Here is a 17,942-nt window from a genome sequence, read left to right as displayed (position 1 = left end):
GGAACATTCAGCCTCAGACTGCATCCAACATTGTTGGCCCTCTGACTACTGATTCTTTTTAAAAATCCTGTCAAAAAAGAAAGCGTGGTGTTCATTTATACAGTTATTATAAAGGAAGAGCCTCATCACATTGAAAAGACAGTTACAAAGAATTATTTCTCATCAACATTCATTGAGCTATTAATTTTCTGTTGCCTTTTTATTTACATTGTGACATTCTTGAGCACTACCACAGGGGAGTGAATAAGGTCCACTCTGTGGGATCTGAACTTTTCCCAATGAAGATGCGGTTATAAATGAATCATGCGAGACTGATGCAGATTTCGCTCTGCATGTTCATTCCTTTGCTTTTATGCTGCCTGACTCACTGGAGGAGAGATTATCTTGAGCAGTAATGTATCCTAACTTGCACTTCACTTTTCTGATCCCCATCTTGTGAGGTTGTCAGCAGCCAGAAATTTGCAGAGCAGCTAGATCATGATGCTAACCAGCATTCAGCCAGTGCTGCCATTTTCAGAGTTCAAGGTGCTAACTCAAGCTCTCCCTTAACCCCACACAGTTGTACACTATACAACAGCATAAGGTTCCGCCATCACTGCAAATTTACAGGATCATCAGCGACTTGCTGGTTGATGTACAAGCGAAGCAGCAGTCAGAAGACAAGTATTTGGTGGTTTCTACAGTTGTTTCAAGTTGCAAAAACCTATAGGGAATGCTGCAGCAATTGCTGAAGGAGTTCTTTTGACTTCAAAGCTTCTCCCCAGACAGATCAATTGCTCCCAGACATAGAAACACACACTGACATTCCTTTGGAATAGATTAGATTAGATTAGAATAGGGCAAGGATCGGAGGAAGAAAGGGTGTGCATAGCAGGATATCCCACACACAAGTGCACAACATTCTCATAATGAAATGAAATGGAAAAACCCAAGGAATTGGGGCAGAGGTAAACCCAGGTTGGCTATCGAGCCTGCTTCAACATGCAGTATGATCGTGGCTGATCTTCCTTCTCAACTCCACTTGCCTGCCTGCTCCCCATTTCCCTCAGTAAAGAATTCAAGAGCGAGACGTATTCCTCAGTGGTCAGGCTGGTGGTGCAGTTGGTCCAATTTGGCATTTGAACGCATGCATTAAAGTCATAGAATTTCTTGCAGCACTGCATCCTGGCCTTCAGGGCTCAATTTCTGGCATTGACCTCCAATACTTTACTGCTCTACAACCTCCTCAGCATATGTTCAGAGGGCCTGGAGGCGTTCTCAGCAATATGGAGAGACACAATTGCCTTCAACTTTATATGAGATACAATATTTTATATTCTACACCCAGTCAAAATTACTAGCATTTCAAAATGGCCTTGTCCACTTGAGGTGCTTCTTGTAAGAGGCATGAACCCAACCAAATGGGATAGAACATAGAACAGTAGCGCACAGAACAGGCCCTTTAGCCCACGATGTTGTGCCGACCATTGATCCTCATGTAAGGTAAACCTAATGTACGAACCCTCAAATTTCTGTGACCATATGCATGTCCAGCAGTCTCTTAAATATCCCTAATGACCTTGCTTCCACAACTGCTGCTGGTAACGCATTACATGCTCTCACAACTCTCTGCGTAAAGAACCCGCCTCTGACATCCCCTTTATACTTTCCGCCAAACAGTTTAAAACTATGACCCCTCATGTTAACAATTTCTGCCCTGGGAAAAAGTTTCCAGCTATCAACTCTATCTATGCCTCTCATTATTTTGTACACCTCAATTATGTTCCCTCTCTTCCTTCTTTTTTCTAATGAAAAATGTCTGAGCTCAGTTAACCTTTCTTCATAAGATAAGCCCTCTATTCCAGGCAGCATCCTGGTAAACCTCCTCTGAACACTCTCCAAAGAATCCACATCTTTCCTATAATAGGGCGACCAGAACTGGACACAGTATTCCAAGTGCGGTCTAACCAAAGTTTTATAGAGCTGCAACAAAATCTCATGGCTCCTAAACTCAATCCCCCTGTTAATGAAAGCCAAAACACCATGTGCTTTCTTAACAACCCTGTCCACCTGTCAATTTTAAGGGATCTATGTACCTGCACACCAAGATCCCTCTGTTCCTCCACACTGCCAAGAATCCTGTCTTTAATCCTGTACTCAACTTTCAAGTTTGACCTTCCAAAATGCATCATGTCGCATTTATCCAGGTTGAACTTCATCTGTCACGTCTCAGCCCATCTCTGCATCCTGTCAATGTCACGCTGCAGCCTACAACAGTCCTCTATTCTGTCAATGACACCTCCAACCTTTGTGTCATCTGCAAACTTGCTAACCCATCCTTCAATCTCCTCATCCAAGTCATTAATAATAATTACAAAGCGTAGAGGCTCAAGAACAAGAGCCCTGTGGAACACCGCTCACCACTGACTTCCAGGCAGAATAGTTTCCTTCCACCACACTCGCTGTCTTCTATCGGCCAGCCAATTCTGTATTCAGACAGCTAAATTTCCCTATATCCCTTTCCTCCTGACCTTCTGAACGAGCCTACCATGGGGGAACCTTATCAAATGCCTTACTGAAGTCAATATACACAACATCCACTGCTCAACCCTCATCAACTTGTCTAGTAATATCCTCAAAGAACTCAATATGATTTGTGAGGCATGACCTGCCCCTCACAAAGCCGTGCTGACTGCATTTAATCAAGCCATGCTCTTCCAGATGGTCATAAATCCTATCCCTCAGAATCCTTTCTAACACCTTGCAGATGACAGACATGAGACTGACTGGTCTGTAATTGCCGGGGATTTCCCTATTTCCTTTCTTGAAGAGAGGAATTACATTTGCCTCTCTCCAGTCCTCAGGTATGACTCAGGTGGAGAGCGAGGATGCAAAGATCTTCGCAAGCTGCGAAGCAATCACATTTCTCACTTTCCAAAGAGGCCAAGGACAAATCTGGTCTGGCCCTGGCGACTTGTCAATCTTAAATGTTTGTCAAAATTTTCAACACATCAGCTTCCTCAATCTCTATCTGTTCCAGCATGCACACCTGCTCCTCAATGGTTTCATTCACTACAAGGTCCTTCTCTTTAGTAAAGACAGAAGCAAAAAAACTCATTTAGGGCTTCCCCTACCTCCTCAGACTCCACACATAAGTTCCCTCTGCTATCTATGATCGGCCCTACTCTTTCTTTGATCATTTTCTTATTCCCCATCTTGGTTAATTTAGTGGAGCCCTTTGAGGAAGTAACATGCAAGGTGGAAAAACGGAGAATCCACAGATTTCTAAAAGGCATTTAATAATCTGCCATTTCAAAAAGTAAAAGCATACAGAGTAGGAGTAACACAATACAGGGTTGCTTAGCTAACAGGAAGCAGAGAGAAAGAACAAATGGTTCTTTCTTCAGATTGACAAGCTGTAACTAGTGGAGTGCCACAGGAATCAGTGGCAATAACGAGTAGGAACCAGTGGATGTGGTGTACTGGGATTTTCAAAAGTATTTGTTGAAATGGCACATAAGAGGTTATTATACAAAATTAGAACTCTTAGGATTAGAGGCAATATATTATCATGGATTTAGGATTACTTAATGGAAAGAAAACAGAGAGTAGGAATAAACTATATTTAGCAGGTGCTACAAGTGACTTGAACTCTTAATGAGGTTTGTAATGCTTGTGAGAAGCAACATAATTTCATACCCAGGGGTCTGTTCTCCTCAAACTAAAAGGAATAGGTTCAAACTTGTGCCTGTTTTTGAATTATCTAGGAGCTTGGGGAATCTATTGTTTCCTGGTTTTCACTTCGCCATGGCAATACCTCGACAAATCACAGTCAACCTGCAAACTACCCCTTTGCCCTAATTTATGATCATTTAAAATTTGGCACTCGTACATTTGTCCTGATGAGTACTAAAGGAAAAGAAATCCTCAGTAACATGCCTCTCTTTCCAACAATCCTTCCCTCTGATTGGTTTCACACCTCACTTATAACCAATTATGTCCACCCTGATATTCTCCCTTCTACAAACAGTGGTTTGAAATATTTATTAAATAATCCTGCAGTTTTGACCCATCCTCTACTAACGCATCATCTATGGCTTTCAGAGATTTCACTCTGCATTTACTTGTTTTTATCATTGGTATAATTATAGAATACATTTTTAAATTTTATTTTCGGAACTCTCCTTATACTGCGCCCTTGTTTTATTTTTAAGTCCCTTCATGATTCTCTTCTATTTTTATCATGCCTCTCAGATACTTGTGTTTTCATCTTTAAATACAATTTGCTTCTAATCGCCATATCCATCCTTGATATTCATACACAATATTTACAATGGCCTTTCACAAAGGTCACATGGTTGGCCTACAGTCCAGTATGCCAATTTCTCTTCACCAAACCTCAGCGAGCATAATCCTCAGTTTCTAAAAATGTATGTGATTTCAATCAGTGCCCATAGTTTTTGTCCCTTTCTATTTTGTCCCTTTTTAAATTTCCAAAAGGTGCCCATCTCCATTTATCAATTATTCTTCTTTAGCCCAGTGGAAATATGAGGCAGAACTTACATCAGACGACTGGGCATCATCCAAACTCCCTTTCTCCAGTGCAGCGCACTTCAGATTTGGCCAAGCAGAAGGTCATTTTTGTGAGAATCAGAAAATTTAGGCCCAAAGCATTATTGGCCACAGGGTGAGACAAAACCGACTACTATCACCATTGCCCTTTAACATCTACGCAGACGTCACAATGAAAGAAACACCAGATGAAGTACAGAAATGAGAAGGGAGGAATTGTCATGAAAAATCAAGAAAAGATAACAAGGGTGGATGGTAACAAAGAGGATTGATGAAGGGAGAGCGGTAGATGTGATCTATATGGACTTCAGTAAGATATTTAACAAGGTTCCCCATGGGAGATTGTTTCGCAAGGTTAGATCTCATGGAATACAAGGAGAACTCACCATTCGGACATAGTACTGGCTCAAAGATAGAAGAAGGTGGTGGTGGAGGGTTGTTTTTTCAGACTGGTGGTCTGTGACCAGTGGAGTGCCACAAGGATCGGTGCTGGGTCCACTACTTTTCATCATTTATATAAATGATTTGGATGCGAGCATAAGAGGTACAGTTAGTAAGTTTGTTGATGACACCAAAATTGAAGGTGTAGTGGACAGCAAAGAAGATTACCTCAGTTTACAATGGGATCTCAATCAGATGGGGCAATGGGCTGAGAAGTGGCAGATGGAGTTTAATTCAGATAAATGTGAGGTGCGGCATTTTGGAAAAACAAATTTTAGCAGGACTGGATTAGCGAAATTCATCATCATCAGGAACCTTTTGGCCGAAACGTCGATTTCGCTGTTCATTGGATGCTGCCTGAACTGCTGTGCTCTTCCAGCACCACTAATCCAGAATCTGGTTTCCAGCATCTGCAGTTATTGTTTTTACCTTATGCACTTAATGGTCAGGTCCTAGGGAGTGTTGCTGAACAAAGAGACCTTGAGTGCAGGTTCATAGCTCCTTGAAAGTGGAGTCACAGGTAGATAGGATAGTGAAGAAGGCATTTGGTTTGCTTTCCTTTATTGGTCAGAGTATTGAGTACCAGGAGTTGGGAGGTCATATTGCGGCTGTACAGGTCATTGGTTAGGCCACTGTTGGAATATTGTGTGCAATTCCTATTGGAAAGATGTTGTGAAACTTGAAAGGGTTCAGAAAGGATTTACAAGGATGTTGCCAGGGTTAGCGGATTTGAGCTATAGGGAGAGGTTGAATAGGCTGGGGCTATTTTCCCTGGAGCGTTGGAGGCTGAGGGATGATCTTATAGAGGTTTCTAAAATCATGAGGGGAATGGATAGGAAAGATTGGCAAAGTCTTTTTCCTGGAGGGGGGAATCCAGAACTAGAGGGCATAGGTTTAGGGTGAGAGGGGAAAGATATAAAAGAGACCTAAGGGGCAATGTTTTCACATAGAGGGTGGTGCATGTATGGAATGCGCTGCCAGATGAAGTGGTGGAGGCATCTGGATGGGTAAATGAATAGGAAGGGTTTGGAGGGCTATGGGCCAGGTGCTGGGAAGTGGGACTAGATTGGATTGGGATATCTGGTTGGCATGGACGAATTGGACCGAAAGGTCTGTTTCGGTGCTGTACATCTCTATGACTCTATTCTAAAATGTGAGACCTTGAAAGGAGACGATTGAAGGAGGGTCAAGTATATATAGACCAAGAGGAAAGAAGAGAATGTTGATGTTTGGTAAGTGGAACTTGGAAGTAGGAGGCTGCTACAAGAAACTGCAGAGGAAAGCACAAGACGGCAAGTCTTGGAGGACGAGCAGAAGACCTGCCCTTGCGCAGATAACGCCCACTATTATAATGACCAACCGATGCACGATCAACTCAGTGGATCACATTTAGGCCAGTATCTGTTAGTGTAGTCACAATACAGGATCTCTTAATATGTGCATCAATCTTGAATTGAAATTTGTATTGCCAGGAAATACACAAAGATTCAAGACTTCAGAGTTTGTAATAACTGACAGTTGCAGCATAGAATAATGTACGTACATATCTCTGGTCTTTGTTTTTTTTTCATTACTGATTAACACAACAACAGCCCTACAATTACAGTGAATTGTGCAAACTTGTGTTGCATACATATGTTACATTGGAGCTAATGTACTCCTTCACTGACATATCCAGAAGGGGTCAAACATACAAATGCAATCCTGGTCCATCTTAAGTTTGCTGGGATTCTCACAAGCCAATGCTATTCAGAAGGCACTGTTCTGTATGATTCTATGAATGTGTGCTGCTATCAGCAAAAAGACACTGCTATCATCTTGTGAGACCCCATTAAATTTCCCCAACAGGTGACGGCGAGCATTAAATCAGATATTACATTACCATACTGTCGGACGTCCACACAGATCTCTTCAATCACTTCTGTCAGATTCGTCGGTGGGTTGTCGATGGTCTGACAGGTGGAGCGCATGTTGTAGTAAATAAAGACCGGAATAGCAGAAAAACCAAAAACTCCCAGCCACGCTATTCCCAAAACATAGGTCAGAAAGACAAACTGGAGGGGGGAAAAAAAACAATCAATCAATCGATATATGGGTGCACAGATAAAGGTAAAGTAAACTGATTGTGCAAAATCAACGGGGCCTGATGAGAGTCAGCACATCTCCAAAATGATGCTTCTGGTCCACAGAATCCAAGCCTTCCTGATGTGCACCTGCCTCACGCACTGACAACATTCCAGCTGATCCCCTACAAATACCCCCAGCAGTGCGCCACAAATACATTACAAATACTGACACATTTCACACTCGTACAGACACATTCCAGGCTTCCGGGAGATTACGGCCATGTTCCCGGAGAATTCCTCATTGCGGAATAAGAGGGACACTCATTTAAAACCGGGTTGCAAAGGCTTTCCCCCCCCGCCCCCCGCCCAGTTGGGTAGTGATTGTCTGAACTTCTCTATCTCACAGACGTTTGGAGGCTTGATCACTGAAAATATTTGACAAGGAGTTGGACAGAGTTTTGAAATACTGGGGCATTCGGGGCGAAAGGGAGTTGGCATGGAAAACTGGTTGATGCCTACATGACCTTGTTGAATAGTGGGGCATGTTTGGGGGACCAAATTACTACTCCTGCTCCTATTTCTTATGTTTTAGGAGAATACTGACTCAGTCCAGGGTAATAGCGACACATGGGCAGCATGTTGGCGCTCAGTGGTTAGCACTGCTACTTCTCAGCGCAAGAGACTCTGGTTCAATTCCAGCCTTGGGCGACTGTCTGTGTGGTGTTTGCACCTTCTCCCCATGTCTGCGTGGGTTTCCTCCGGGTGTTCCGTTTTCCTCACACAGCCCAAAGATGTGCAGGTCAGGTGGATTGGTCAGTCTACATTGTCCACGGTGTGCATGCTAGAAGGATTAACCATGGGAAATGCTGGTTTACAGGGACAGAGTGAGTCTGGCTGGATTACTGGTCGGCGTGCACTCGGGCCAAATGGCCTGTTTCCATGCTGTAAGGATTCTGAATTCTACGTTCCGGGAGATTACTGCCACATTCCAGAGGATATATTACGGGTGCCAGCAAACTCTCTGAAGCCAGTGACATAATACAAGGTATTTTCTGCACTTTCTGACACTTACTTGTTGTGATATTGCAAGTACCAACAGTCTTCCAGGAAGTTCGCAAAATTAGTGACATTTGCCCCGAGGACTTCCTGCAATTAATGAAATACTCCAGGATGTCCCTGTATTAAGCAAATGGCTCCGTACCAGCCAAGGCAAACAAATGTTGGTATGTTAACAATTACAGAGATCTGATAACGGATGGTACAGAGTCTGCAGACTGACTTGGCAGATATCTGGCATCCCCTGATAGATGGCTATTACTTGCTATTTTGAGGGATATATTTACCCTGCAGACTCTCCACATATTCCCGCCGTTAAAGGCATATAGCGGACACAACCATAAGGAAGCATTCAGCACTTTGCGCCTGACTGTCATTCATTAAGTTCAATATTAATCTGACTGTGGCCCCACTTCCCTGACTAACCCCTACCACTCGTACCCTTTGACTCCCTTGGTTGCCAAGAGTCTGCTTACTTCTTTCTTAAAAATATTCTGTGATCCCGCCTCTACTACTTTCTGGGGAAGAGAATTCCACCGAATTGCAAATGTCTGAGGGAAGGAAATTTCCTTCACCTCTATCGCAGATGGAAGACTCCTTTTTAAATCATTTCCCCTACTTCTAGTCTCTCCCACAAAGTGAAAGATTCTTTCAGCATCCATTCTGTCACGTCCCTTCAAGATCTTACCTGTTTCAATAAGATCATCTTATTTAGATTTTAGAAGGAAGAGACAGCCAGCCTGCCATAGCCAATTCCTGGGATGAAGGAGTTATTGGAAGGAATAAGTAACTTTCTAACTTAAATACTGTTTAGCTCAACCAATCAGTTTTATCAAATGGCTCATTAATTGAAACATTTTTGAATCTACCCCTTTCAAATATTAAACACATCTGCTTTGATTTTTAACTGAAATGCAGAAAATGTATATAATTGCTTTTTATTACGGCTGTCCCCTTCCCCCAGAAGTCTACAGCCTCCTAATTCTTGTAATACAACATCAAAATGAAGATTAGAACTTGTGGCTTCTCTCAATGCACTCGGGTTATGAAGCAAGTTTTGCCTTAAGTCCAGGCAACATTTCTTTTCTCCATTTGCATTAGCTTTTTTTTTAAGATAGTAACCTCTTTAGTCTGTAAGGAACAATATATTATTTTCTTTATGGTCTGGAATGGAGGTCATACACTGCTATATCACTAATATACCAGGGCAGTTTGCAATTTAGAATCGAGTGGGATTGCAGGATGCATGACAAGATTATGTCACTTTTCACGTAGTGACTTTGTTACATTATGAGATAAAGTGGAAGCAGGAACCTGAGAGTTAAAGGAAAATCTGTTTGATGACAGCCCACAGGTTGGTTCACCTTAATTATTTCTAGCCTACCCAACACATCTTCCCTACTTATGCCAACGTGATCCAGAATAACCAAACTTCTATCTCAAGATTCATGTTCCTATCCTCAGTGAACACTGATGTAAAGTAATCATTCAGAATCTCACCCATTCTCTCAGGTTTGACACACAGCCTTCCTTCATTAACCTTTAGTGGACCAATCCTTTCTCTAGTTACCTGCTTGCTTCTTATATAAGAATAAAATGCTTTGGGATTCTCCTTAATTCTGCTCACTAAAGCTATTTCATGGCCCCTTTTAGCCCACGTGATTCCTCTGACCCCTTTGAGCCCACTTGATAAATGGGGAAGAATGTGGGGTTTTAAATGTTTATTGCCCTCCAGCTCATTCCCCTTAAATTTTTGGTAGACGTTTTTTCTAAACTGATAAGGGGAGATTTTAACTGTCTCGTGGATCTCACAGTAGACAAGTTGCCTGAAGGTCCCTCAATAGCCTCTGTACAAACTAAACAGTTAGAGGGTCTATGTGGGGAGTTAGAGTTGGTGGACATCTGGAGGTGTCTCCAACCTACAGGTAGGGATTTTACGTTTTTCTCCAATCCGCACAGATTAGCTTAGATTAGATTACTTACAGTGTGGAAACAGGCCCTTCGGCCCAACAAGTCTACACCGACCCGCCGAAGCGCAACCCACCCATATCCCTACATTTACCCCTTACCTAACACTACGGGCAATTTAGCATGGCCAATTCACCTGACCTGCACATCTTTGGACTGTGGGAGGAAACTGGAGCAGCCGGAGGAAACCCACGCAGACACGGGGAGAACATGCAAACTCCACACAGTCAGTCACCTGAGGCGGGAATTGAACCCGGGTCTCTGGCGCTATGAGGCAGCAGTGCTAACCACTGTGCCACTGTGCCGCCCACAGATGTCACAATAGGATTGATTTTTTTCTGACCCCTGCGGAAACAAGTCCTTATGGGGACCTTATTGACACAACGTTTATCCTCTTACACCGTGCCTATAATTGCCAATGTAGTGAAAGATCCATAAAGATTTTAAATGGGAACTTTCCACATGGTGCTTCCTTAAAAACCGCATTTCAATGAAAAAAAAGACTGGAATAATATTGGTGAAAATGAGTTTCACCCAGAAATCCCAATTTCAAGTATGGGAAAGCTCTTCCAACTCATCAAAAACAGCATGAATATTCAGTTTGAGACTTGTGCTCTGGAACAGTTTTGAACTTCACGTTGCAGTTTGTTACTCTGCAGTGTTATTCTACACTGGCTGCAAAGTGGACGGGGGGGCCCGTCCCCCAAATTTTATCGCATTGCACTTTTGGAGATTAAACACTCAAATTCGCAGATCTTCAATGCTGACTGTGCAGAGGTACCTAGTGGAATCGTAAAATCACAAGCCTACTCACTTGCAAGCTAATACTGAATTAAATAAAAAAAACAATCTAGATCTTACTTTCAGCAGTTTCTGAACTAAGCACTTTCACCTTAGAAAAATGGATTTGCATTGCAAGTATGAGACGCAGACTTCAAATCTAAACACTAGTTCAAAATGACCATCTGGTAAAGCAATGCACTCACGCTCAGCATTCATTTTGCCAAACCGAGTCCTTTGTTGTAAACTCATAGCTCTGCCTGTCAGGTATACACAGAATACCAACACAAAGTTAGCCCATTGTTCATACCATTCCACTGATGCAGCGTCCACACACAGTGGTCTTGAACTCGCCATGAATTTCCTTAACAGCACTTGTAGTGTAAAACCCTTCTGCCAGAAGGATTATGCCATAGAGGAAGAAGAATGAAGCGATTCCATAGATGACGTACTGCATCATCTGGATTCTGAAGAGAGAGGAAGAAGTAAATGTCATACATTACACTGCAGACCTTTCCAAGCTGCAAGTCTGGAAATAAATCAATTTTCAACAGATGAATGAAAACAAGAGTTAAAAAGAAAGCAAACTGACAAAATTACAGGAAACTTTGATCACCAATACAGAGTGATGTCAGAAAACTGAATGTTGGAAGATAAGCTCTCCAAAGTGAGCCAAGGTAATGGCTAAGTTGTGGAAAACTACAAAGCAAATAGTTCATGCACGGAAAATAACAAGTGCTGGAGATCACAGCGAGTCAGGCAGCATCCATGGAGAGAGAGCAAGGTCATGTTTCAAGTCTAGATAACTCTTCATTTAGACTTGAAACATTAGCGTGCTTTCTCTCCATGGATGCTGCCTGACCCGATGTGATCTCTAGCCATTTTTGTTTCCAGTAGACCCTAGCATCTGTAGTAATTTGTTCCTAAATGGTTAATGCATTTACCTTACATTGTGTTTGATAGGCACACATTTGGAATCCACTAAAATCACAAAGATAAACTAAAACAATGCATTAACCATTCATAAAGTAGTACTGTTGAATTTCTTGACTAAGTTCCTGCTTTTTCACAGGTTTTGCTCGCTGCTGTTTAGAATACAGCACAAATCATTAAATGGATAGCGTTGCAATAGGAAGTGAGAGGATTTCCACAAGGATGTGCTATCCTCCTTACTTATCCCCGTTACAAAACTTCACCTCACATCTGAAACAGCAGCAGATTCAAAGCATTTTTCTACACACTGGGGCACCTAACACATTTTGAGCAGTGGACTGGTGATGATTAATCCAAAAAGCATAATACAGTAAGGAATCCTCCATGGAATGTGGAGGTAACAGTCTGGATGAGAATTAGTTAACATCTCACAATTTTTCAAAACGGAACATCTTTGATTTATTTTCAAAATCATCCTTTTCTCTGCAAATCACTTGTAGATGACAAAAAGTTGTATTTATCTAGCACTTTCCTTTCTCTCTCCATCCAGTGTCTTCATTGTCTGAGGAGTACTAAGCAGGGTAGATACCATAATATTACCATGAGGCAGGACACAAGTGCTATATCAGCCGGTACAGGAATTGAACCCATGCTGTTGGTGTTATTCTATACCACATTCTTAACCATTTCAGCTAAAAGATCTCTTTCCCTCGTAACTTTAACATAGTAAAATTCCCCAAGCAGTCAAACCAAAAATTAACATTGAGCCAAAAAAGGAGACATTAGGGCAGGTGACCGAATGCTCAGACACTGAGCCATTGTCAACATTGGGTGGCACGGTGGCTCAGTGATTAGCACTGCTGCCTCACAGTGCCAGGGGCTTGTGTTCGATTCCCACCTTGGGTGACTGTCTGTGTAGAGTTTGCACATTTTCCCTGTGACTGTGTGGGTTTCCCCCGGGTGGTCCGGTTTCCTCCCACAATCCAAAGATGGGCAGGTCAGGTGAATTGGCCACGCTAAATTGCCCATAGTGTTAGGTGCATTAGTCAGGAGTAAAAATAGGATAGGGGAATGGGTCTGAGTGGGTTACTTTTCGAAGGGTCAGTATGGACTTGTTGGGCCAAAGGGCCTGCTTCCATACTGCAAGGAATCTAATCTAATCATATCAAAGAGATAGGTTATACTGTAGACCACCTCGACTTGCTGTCTTCTTTATTGCTGCAGGCCACCCCCTTGACACCGGGGACAAATCAACAGAATTCACAGCGTGCAAACTGGAACAGATTGAATAACAGGAGATTGCTCAATGTCTCCGTAGGGTTATCAGAAAGAAATATATGTTAGATTTTGTTTCCCTTTCATTTCAAATCAAAACATCACAAGATGAGGCGGTGATTAAGCTACAACTGCTTTAAAAATAGCTCCATTTTCCACTTTGTCACTTCTAGTAAAGTAGAAATCTTCAGCCATGCCAATGGTGCATGTACATACAATTGGAGCAGTCATATACAGAAGAATAATATTCCACAAATAAGCATGATGGTTTGTTAGGAGTACTGAACAACATATTATACATAAGCCTCAGTGCTTTGCTGAACACTTTGACAAATGGTAAACTGCTGATCTGCATGGTAATTAGACAGGGGCGTAGCTTTATACCCAAAGGCTTTTATGTTCTGAAGAAAATTGCATCTTTGACTAACTTCCCTGCAGCTTAACTTAAATCACCTTAAAACATTTCCAGAAATAGCCAGGGATCCACAAAATGCCACGTCAAATAAATTCCTCCTGTTAAGCTCAACTGCTTCCATAACCAACTCTTTAAAAATCTGTAACAACGAGGTCAATCCAATCCAGATCCCAATGCACAAAGAACTACAGCAAAAGCAGACCCAGAATGGGACAGCAATCCAACCAAATGTGGTTCTGGGAGGAGTGCAAAAGTAAGGTAAACCCAAACAAGGAGGCTGACGCCTGGCTGGGCTACATTCCAAACCCCCATCCTCCTAGCAGTAGCTCTCAAGTACGAGGCAGAAGAGGAGGATGGAAGGAGGGTGCCATTGCCAGGCTGGCACTAGCATTTCAGAGAGCAGCAGTGGCAAGAGGGGCATTCCCACGTATAGCGGAATTATTCTTGGCACAATGGCCTCCCGAGTTTCCTCAGGAGTGGGACCAACCCTCTGGAGGAAATCCAGTGAAAGAGCAGCGAGCAGCTCCCTGAAAAAGGGGCAGCAGGCCAGTTTCGAGGACTTTCTGGAGAAACGTCTGCTGGGGGCTGCCCAGGTGCATGGAGGCATGGAGACCCACGGTCCCGGTTCAGTCGGTACCCGAGACAATCAGCCAAGGAAGACGGCATCTCCAGTTTCCACATGGAACAAGGTCAAGAGGGGTAAAGGGAATGGCACAGCCTGGAGTTCAGTAGGCATTGTGAAGCAGTTCTGATTGCCAAACTACTCATTGCACGGACTGACCACCTTGAGATTTCTCAGCTGTATGAGGAAAGCAGGCTTCATAAATGTTACCAGCCCAGCAGACTGCTTCTCCTTCCTCTCGTGTCACTCTCAAATCCTAGTTTCCATCGCCGATCTGCCAAACATTAGCTTTCACTACCAGAAAGCAGCATTCCCCCACTCCCAGGATTGCAAGTTTCTGCACTGTTCCCAGGTTTACTGAGCTCAGGGCTGCATTCACCACTCTAATTCCAAATTCAGATTTACCAAGCCCCCAGAAATCCAGGGCATATAGCAGCATTCCTACCTCTAGCTTAGGCGGGAATCATTCAGAAAAACTATAGTTCTGACAGAGCTGGAATGTGACCAATACTAATTTTAACAATGCAGTTTCCAGGGAAGGGACTATCGGTTACTAAAGAAGCTAGGCAAAAGTGAGTACTTCAGATGCTGGAGATTAGAGTCGAGAACGCAGTGCTGGAAAAGCACAGCAGGTGAGGCAGCATCCGAGGAGCAAGAGAATTGATGTTTCAGGCAAAAGCCCTTCATCAGGAATGAAGTTGGGAGCCTTGGGGTAGAAAGATAAATGGGAAGAAGTAGGATCAGGGAGAAGGTAGCTGACAGTGCAATAGGTGTATGGAGGTGGGGGTAAAGGTGATAGGTCGGAGAGGAGGGTGGAGCGGATAGGTGGGAAAGAAGATGGACAGATGGGACGGGTCAAGAGGGCGGTGCTCAGCTAGAAGGTTGGAACTGAGATAAGGTGGGGGAAGGGGAAATGAGGAAACTAGTAAAATCCACATTGATGCCCTGGGGTTGGAGGGTCCTGAAGCGGAAGATGAAGCGTTCTTCTTCCAGGCATCGGGTGGTGAGGGAGCGGTGGTAGAGGAGGCTCAGGGCCTGCATGTCCTCGGCAGAGTGGAAGGGGGAGTTGAAATGTTCAGCCACGGAACGGTGGGGTTGATTCGTGCGGGTGTCCCGGAGATGTTCTCTGAAGTGCTCTGTGAGTAGGTGTCCTGTCTCCCCAGTGTACAGGAGATTGCATCGGGAGCAATAGATACAGTAAATGGCATGTGTGGAAGTGCAGGTGGAACTTCACTGGATGTGGAAGGCTCCTTTGGGGCCTTGGACAGAGGTGAGGGGGGAGGTGTAGGCGCAAATAATGCGAGGTATACGGAGGTTGGTGGGGTGGAAGGTGAGGACCGGGGGGGGTTCTGTCCTTGTTGCGGTTGGAGGGGTGGGGTTTGAGGGCAGAGGTGCGGTACATGGATGAGATGCGCTGGAGGGCATCATCGACCACATGGGAGGGGAAATTGCGGTCTATAAAGGAGGCCATCTGGTGTGTTCTATGGTGGAACTGGTACTCCTGAGAACAGATATGGTGGAGTCAGAGGAATTTGGAATATGGGATAGCATTTTTGCAGGAGGTAGGATAGGAAAAGGTGTAATTCAGGTAGCTGTGGGATTCGGTGGGTTTGTAGAAAATGTCATTATTGAGTCGGTCACTGTTGATGGAGATGGAGCGGTCCAGGAAGGGGAGAGAGGTGTCAGAGATGGTCCAATTGAATTTAAGGTTGGGGTGGAACGTGTTGGTGAAGTTGATGAACTGTTCAACCTCCTCGTTCCTGATGAAGGGCTTTTGCCCGAAATGTCAATTTTCCTGCTCCTCGGATGCTGCCTGACCTGCTGTGCTTTTCCAGCACCACTCTAATCTTGACCCTGATCTCCAGCATCTGCAGTCCTCACTTTTACCTAACCTCTTCGTCGGAGCTTGTCCCAGTACTGCAGATTCCCTGCTTACAGATGTTTGATTGTATATCTATATCCACAGTTTTATATCAGGAATTAAAATTAAATAAACTAAATTAAGTATTCATGAGACGTGGGTGTCACTGGCTAGGCCAAGATTCTTTGCCCATTCTAATTGTCCAGAGGGCAGTTAAGAGAGAACGAAATAACCAAGAGTTTGGAGTCAAATGTAGGCCAGACCACTTAAGGACAGCAGATCCCCTTCTCTAAAGGGCATTAATGAAGCGGTTGGTTTTTAGAACGATTGACAGTGGTTACATGGTCACCATTAAACTGACTTTTAGTTCCAGACATTTTTTAAAAATTGAATTCAATTTTGCCACAGTGGGATGTGAACACATATTCCCAGAACATTGGCCTGGGCTTCTGGATTGGATGTCTGGTGACATTACAAGCTCAGACATTATATATTTATGTCGATGAGCCCACTTGTGTACGGCTTTCAGGGTCGCTGGGCAGTTGATAGAATGTGATCTCCAAAAGGTCAGAAGGGATTTACTGAACGCCTTTGTTAATAGAAAATAGAATTTGACTTATTCAGCCTCTATAGATCAGCAGCCATGATGTTCCTCCCAACATGGTGCAAATGCAAAACAGCCAATCCTCTGACTGGCCACGGGTAATACCACAGGAGATCTGCTCCTTTCTTCAGGATGAATAATGGTTCGGACTCTGTTATCAAGCAGTGTGTTCATTCAATATGGGACACAACAGGAAGCCACTGCACCGACTAATCCTAAGTACAAGTTTTCAGATAAAGTTAAAGCAAATAGCACTGGAAGGACTGTGCCGGATAAGTTTTACATACTTACACATCAGTCAGCAAGGCATGGTCACCAGAGTTGAGAGAGAAGTATAGGGACACAATCCTTTCCACCTTGGTTAGAGCCACATGGCCACAGCCGCAGAACAGTGACACGCCAGAGAAACACAGAATCGTTGCCAATAGTGACGCATACGGAACTCCTCCAAGGCACTTGATACAGCACTCAAAACAACCTGAGGACAGAAGAGAGCACAACAGTAAATGGGAAGCTCCTCCATAACTAGAAAGGCCTCCCCACTCAAAAGATGTTCCTGCATTTTTCTGGAGATCCGCTAATTGCCCAGAAGTAATTCGCTCAGGTACAGAACATATTCATTCAGATGGCAACTGTACTATTCAAAGCACCCCATCATAAATAATCTATTTTTAAGCTGTCGACATAAATCACGTGCAAGTAAAATTCCTTTGCTCACCAAGAGTAATAGCATCATTGCTGACGCTCGAAGATGATCAATTTTCTCCTTCAAGTTTGTTCTAAGTAAGGTTTAAAACACTACTGGAACATGACTAGGCCAGTTGCCCCAGGACGCTTGCTTTACCATCCAACTGGACTGAGATTGATCTACTCCCTGCCACATCATCTCCCTGCTTGAACTCCATGTCCCTTTCTACCTAAGAAAAATGGATCAATCTCAGGTCAGAAGAATCCCATGAGGCCTACAGTATAATCTCATGCTCCTGGCAGAGAGTACTACCTATGATTTTCTAACCATGAATTTTATAGGATGGGGAATCACAGGTGGTATAACCACAATTTCTTGAGATATTTCCTCTCGTGCTCTTTCCCACTTTGGGGAATCAGTTGTGAAACAACATAAGAGCTCACAGATTATCTTTTCCCCTAGTGATGGTGAAACACCTTGCTGTATAAATTTATTGTCTGCACTGAGGAACCAGGTTGCTGGCCCAGACCAGGGTGGGCTAATAAGTCATAGAGTCAGAGATGTACAGCATGGAAAAAGACCCTTCGGTCCAACCCGTCCATGCTGACCAGATATCCCAACCCAATCTAGTCCCACCTGCCAGCACCCGACCCATATCCCTCAAAACCTTTCCTATTCATAT

At 43.6% G+C, this 17,942-nt stretch overlaps 1 protein-coding gene across 3 annotated transcripts in view; it reads right to left on the bottom strand.

Annotated features, from left to right (window-relative positions):
• Positions 1–17,942, bottom strand: part of LOC140486155 (proteolipid protein DM gamma) — a 202,532-nt gene that overhangs the window by 22,507 nt on the left and 162,083 nt on the right. For all 3 annotated transcript variants that reach the window (XM_072584854.1, XM_072584853.1, XM_072584855.1), the window contains exons 2-4: positions 16,864–17,050; positions 11,173–11,329; positions 6,875–7,046 (exon numbers count right to left, since the gene is read on the bottom strand). In XM_072584854.1, the coding sequence (XP_072440955.1) occupies positions 6,875–7,046; positions 11,173–11,329; positions 16,864–17,050 (516 nt within the window). The remainder of the gene's footprint in view (positions 1–6,874; positions 7,047–11,172; positions 11,330–16,863; positions 17,051–17,942) is intronic.

The sequence above is a fragment of the Chiloscyllium punctatum genome, chromosome 15 (assembly GCF_047496795.1).
Source record: "Chiloscyllium punctatum isolate Juve2018m chromosome 15, sChiPun1.3, whole genome shotgun sequence".
Taxonomy (NCBI): domain Eukaryota; kingdom Metazoa; phylum Chordata; class Chondrichthyes; order Orectolobiformes; family Hemiscylliidae; genus Chiloscyllium; species Chiloscyllium punctatum.
The sequence above is the reverse complement of the archived record's forward strand: the minus strand, read 5'-3'. Positions and strand labels throughout refer to the sequence as shown.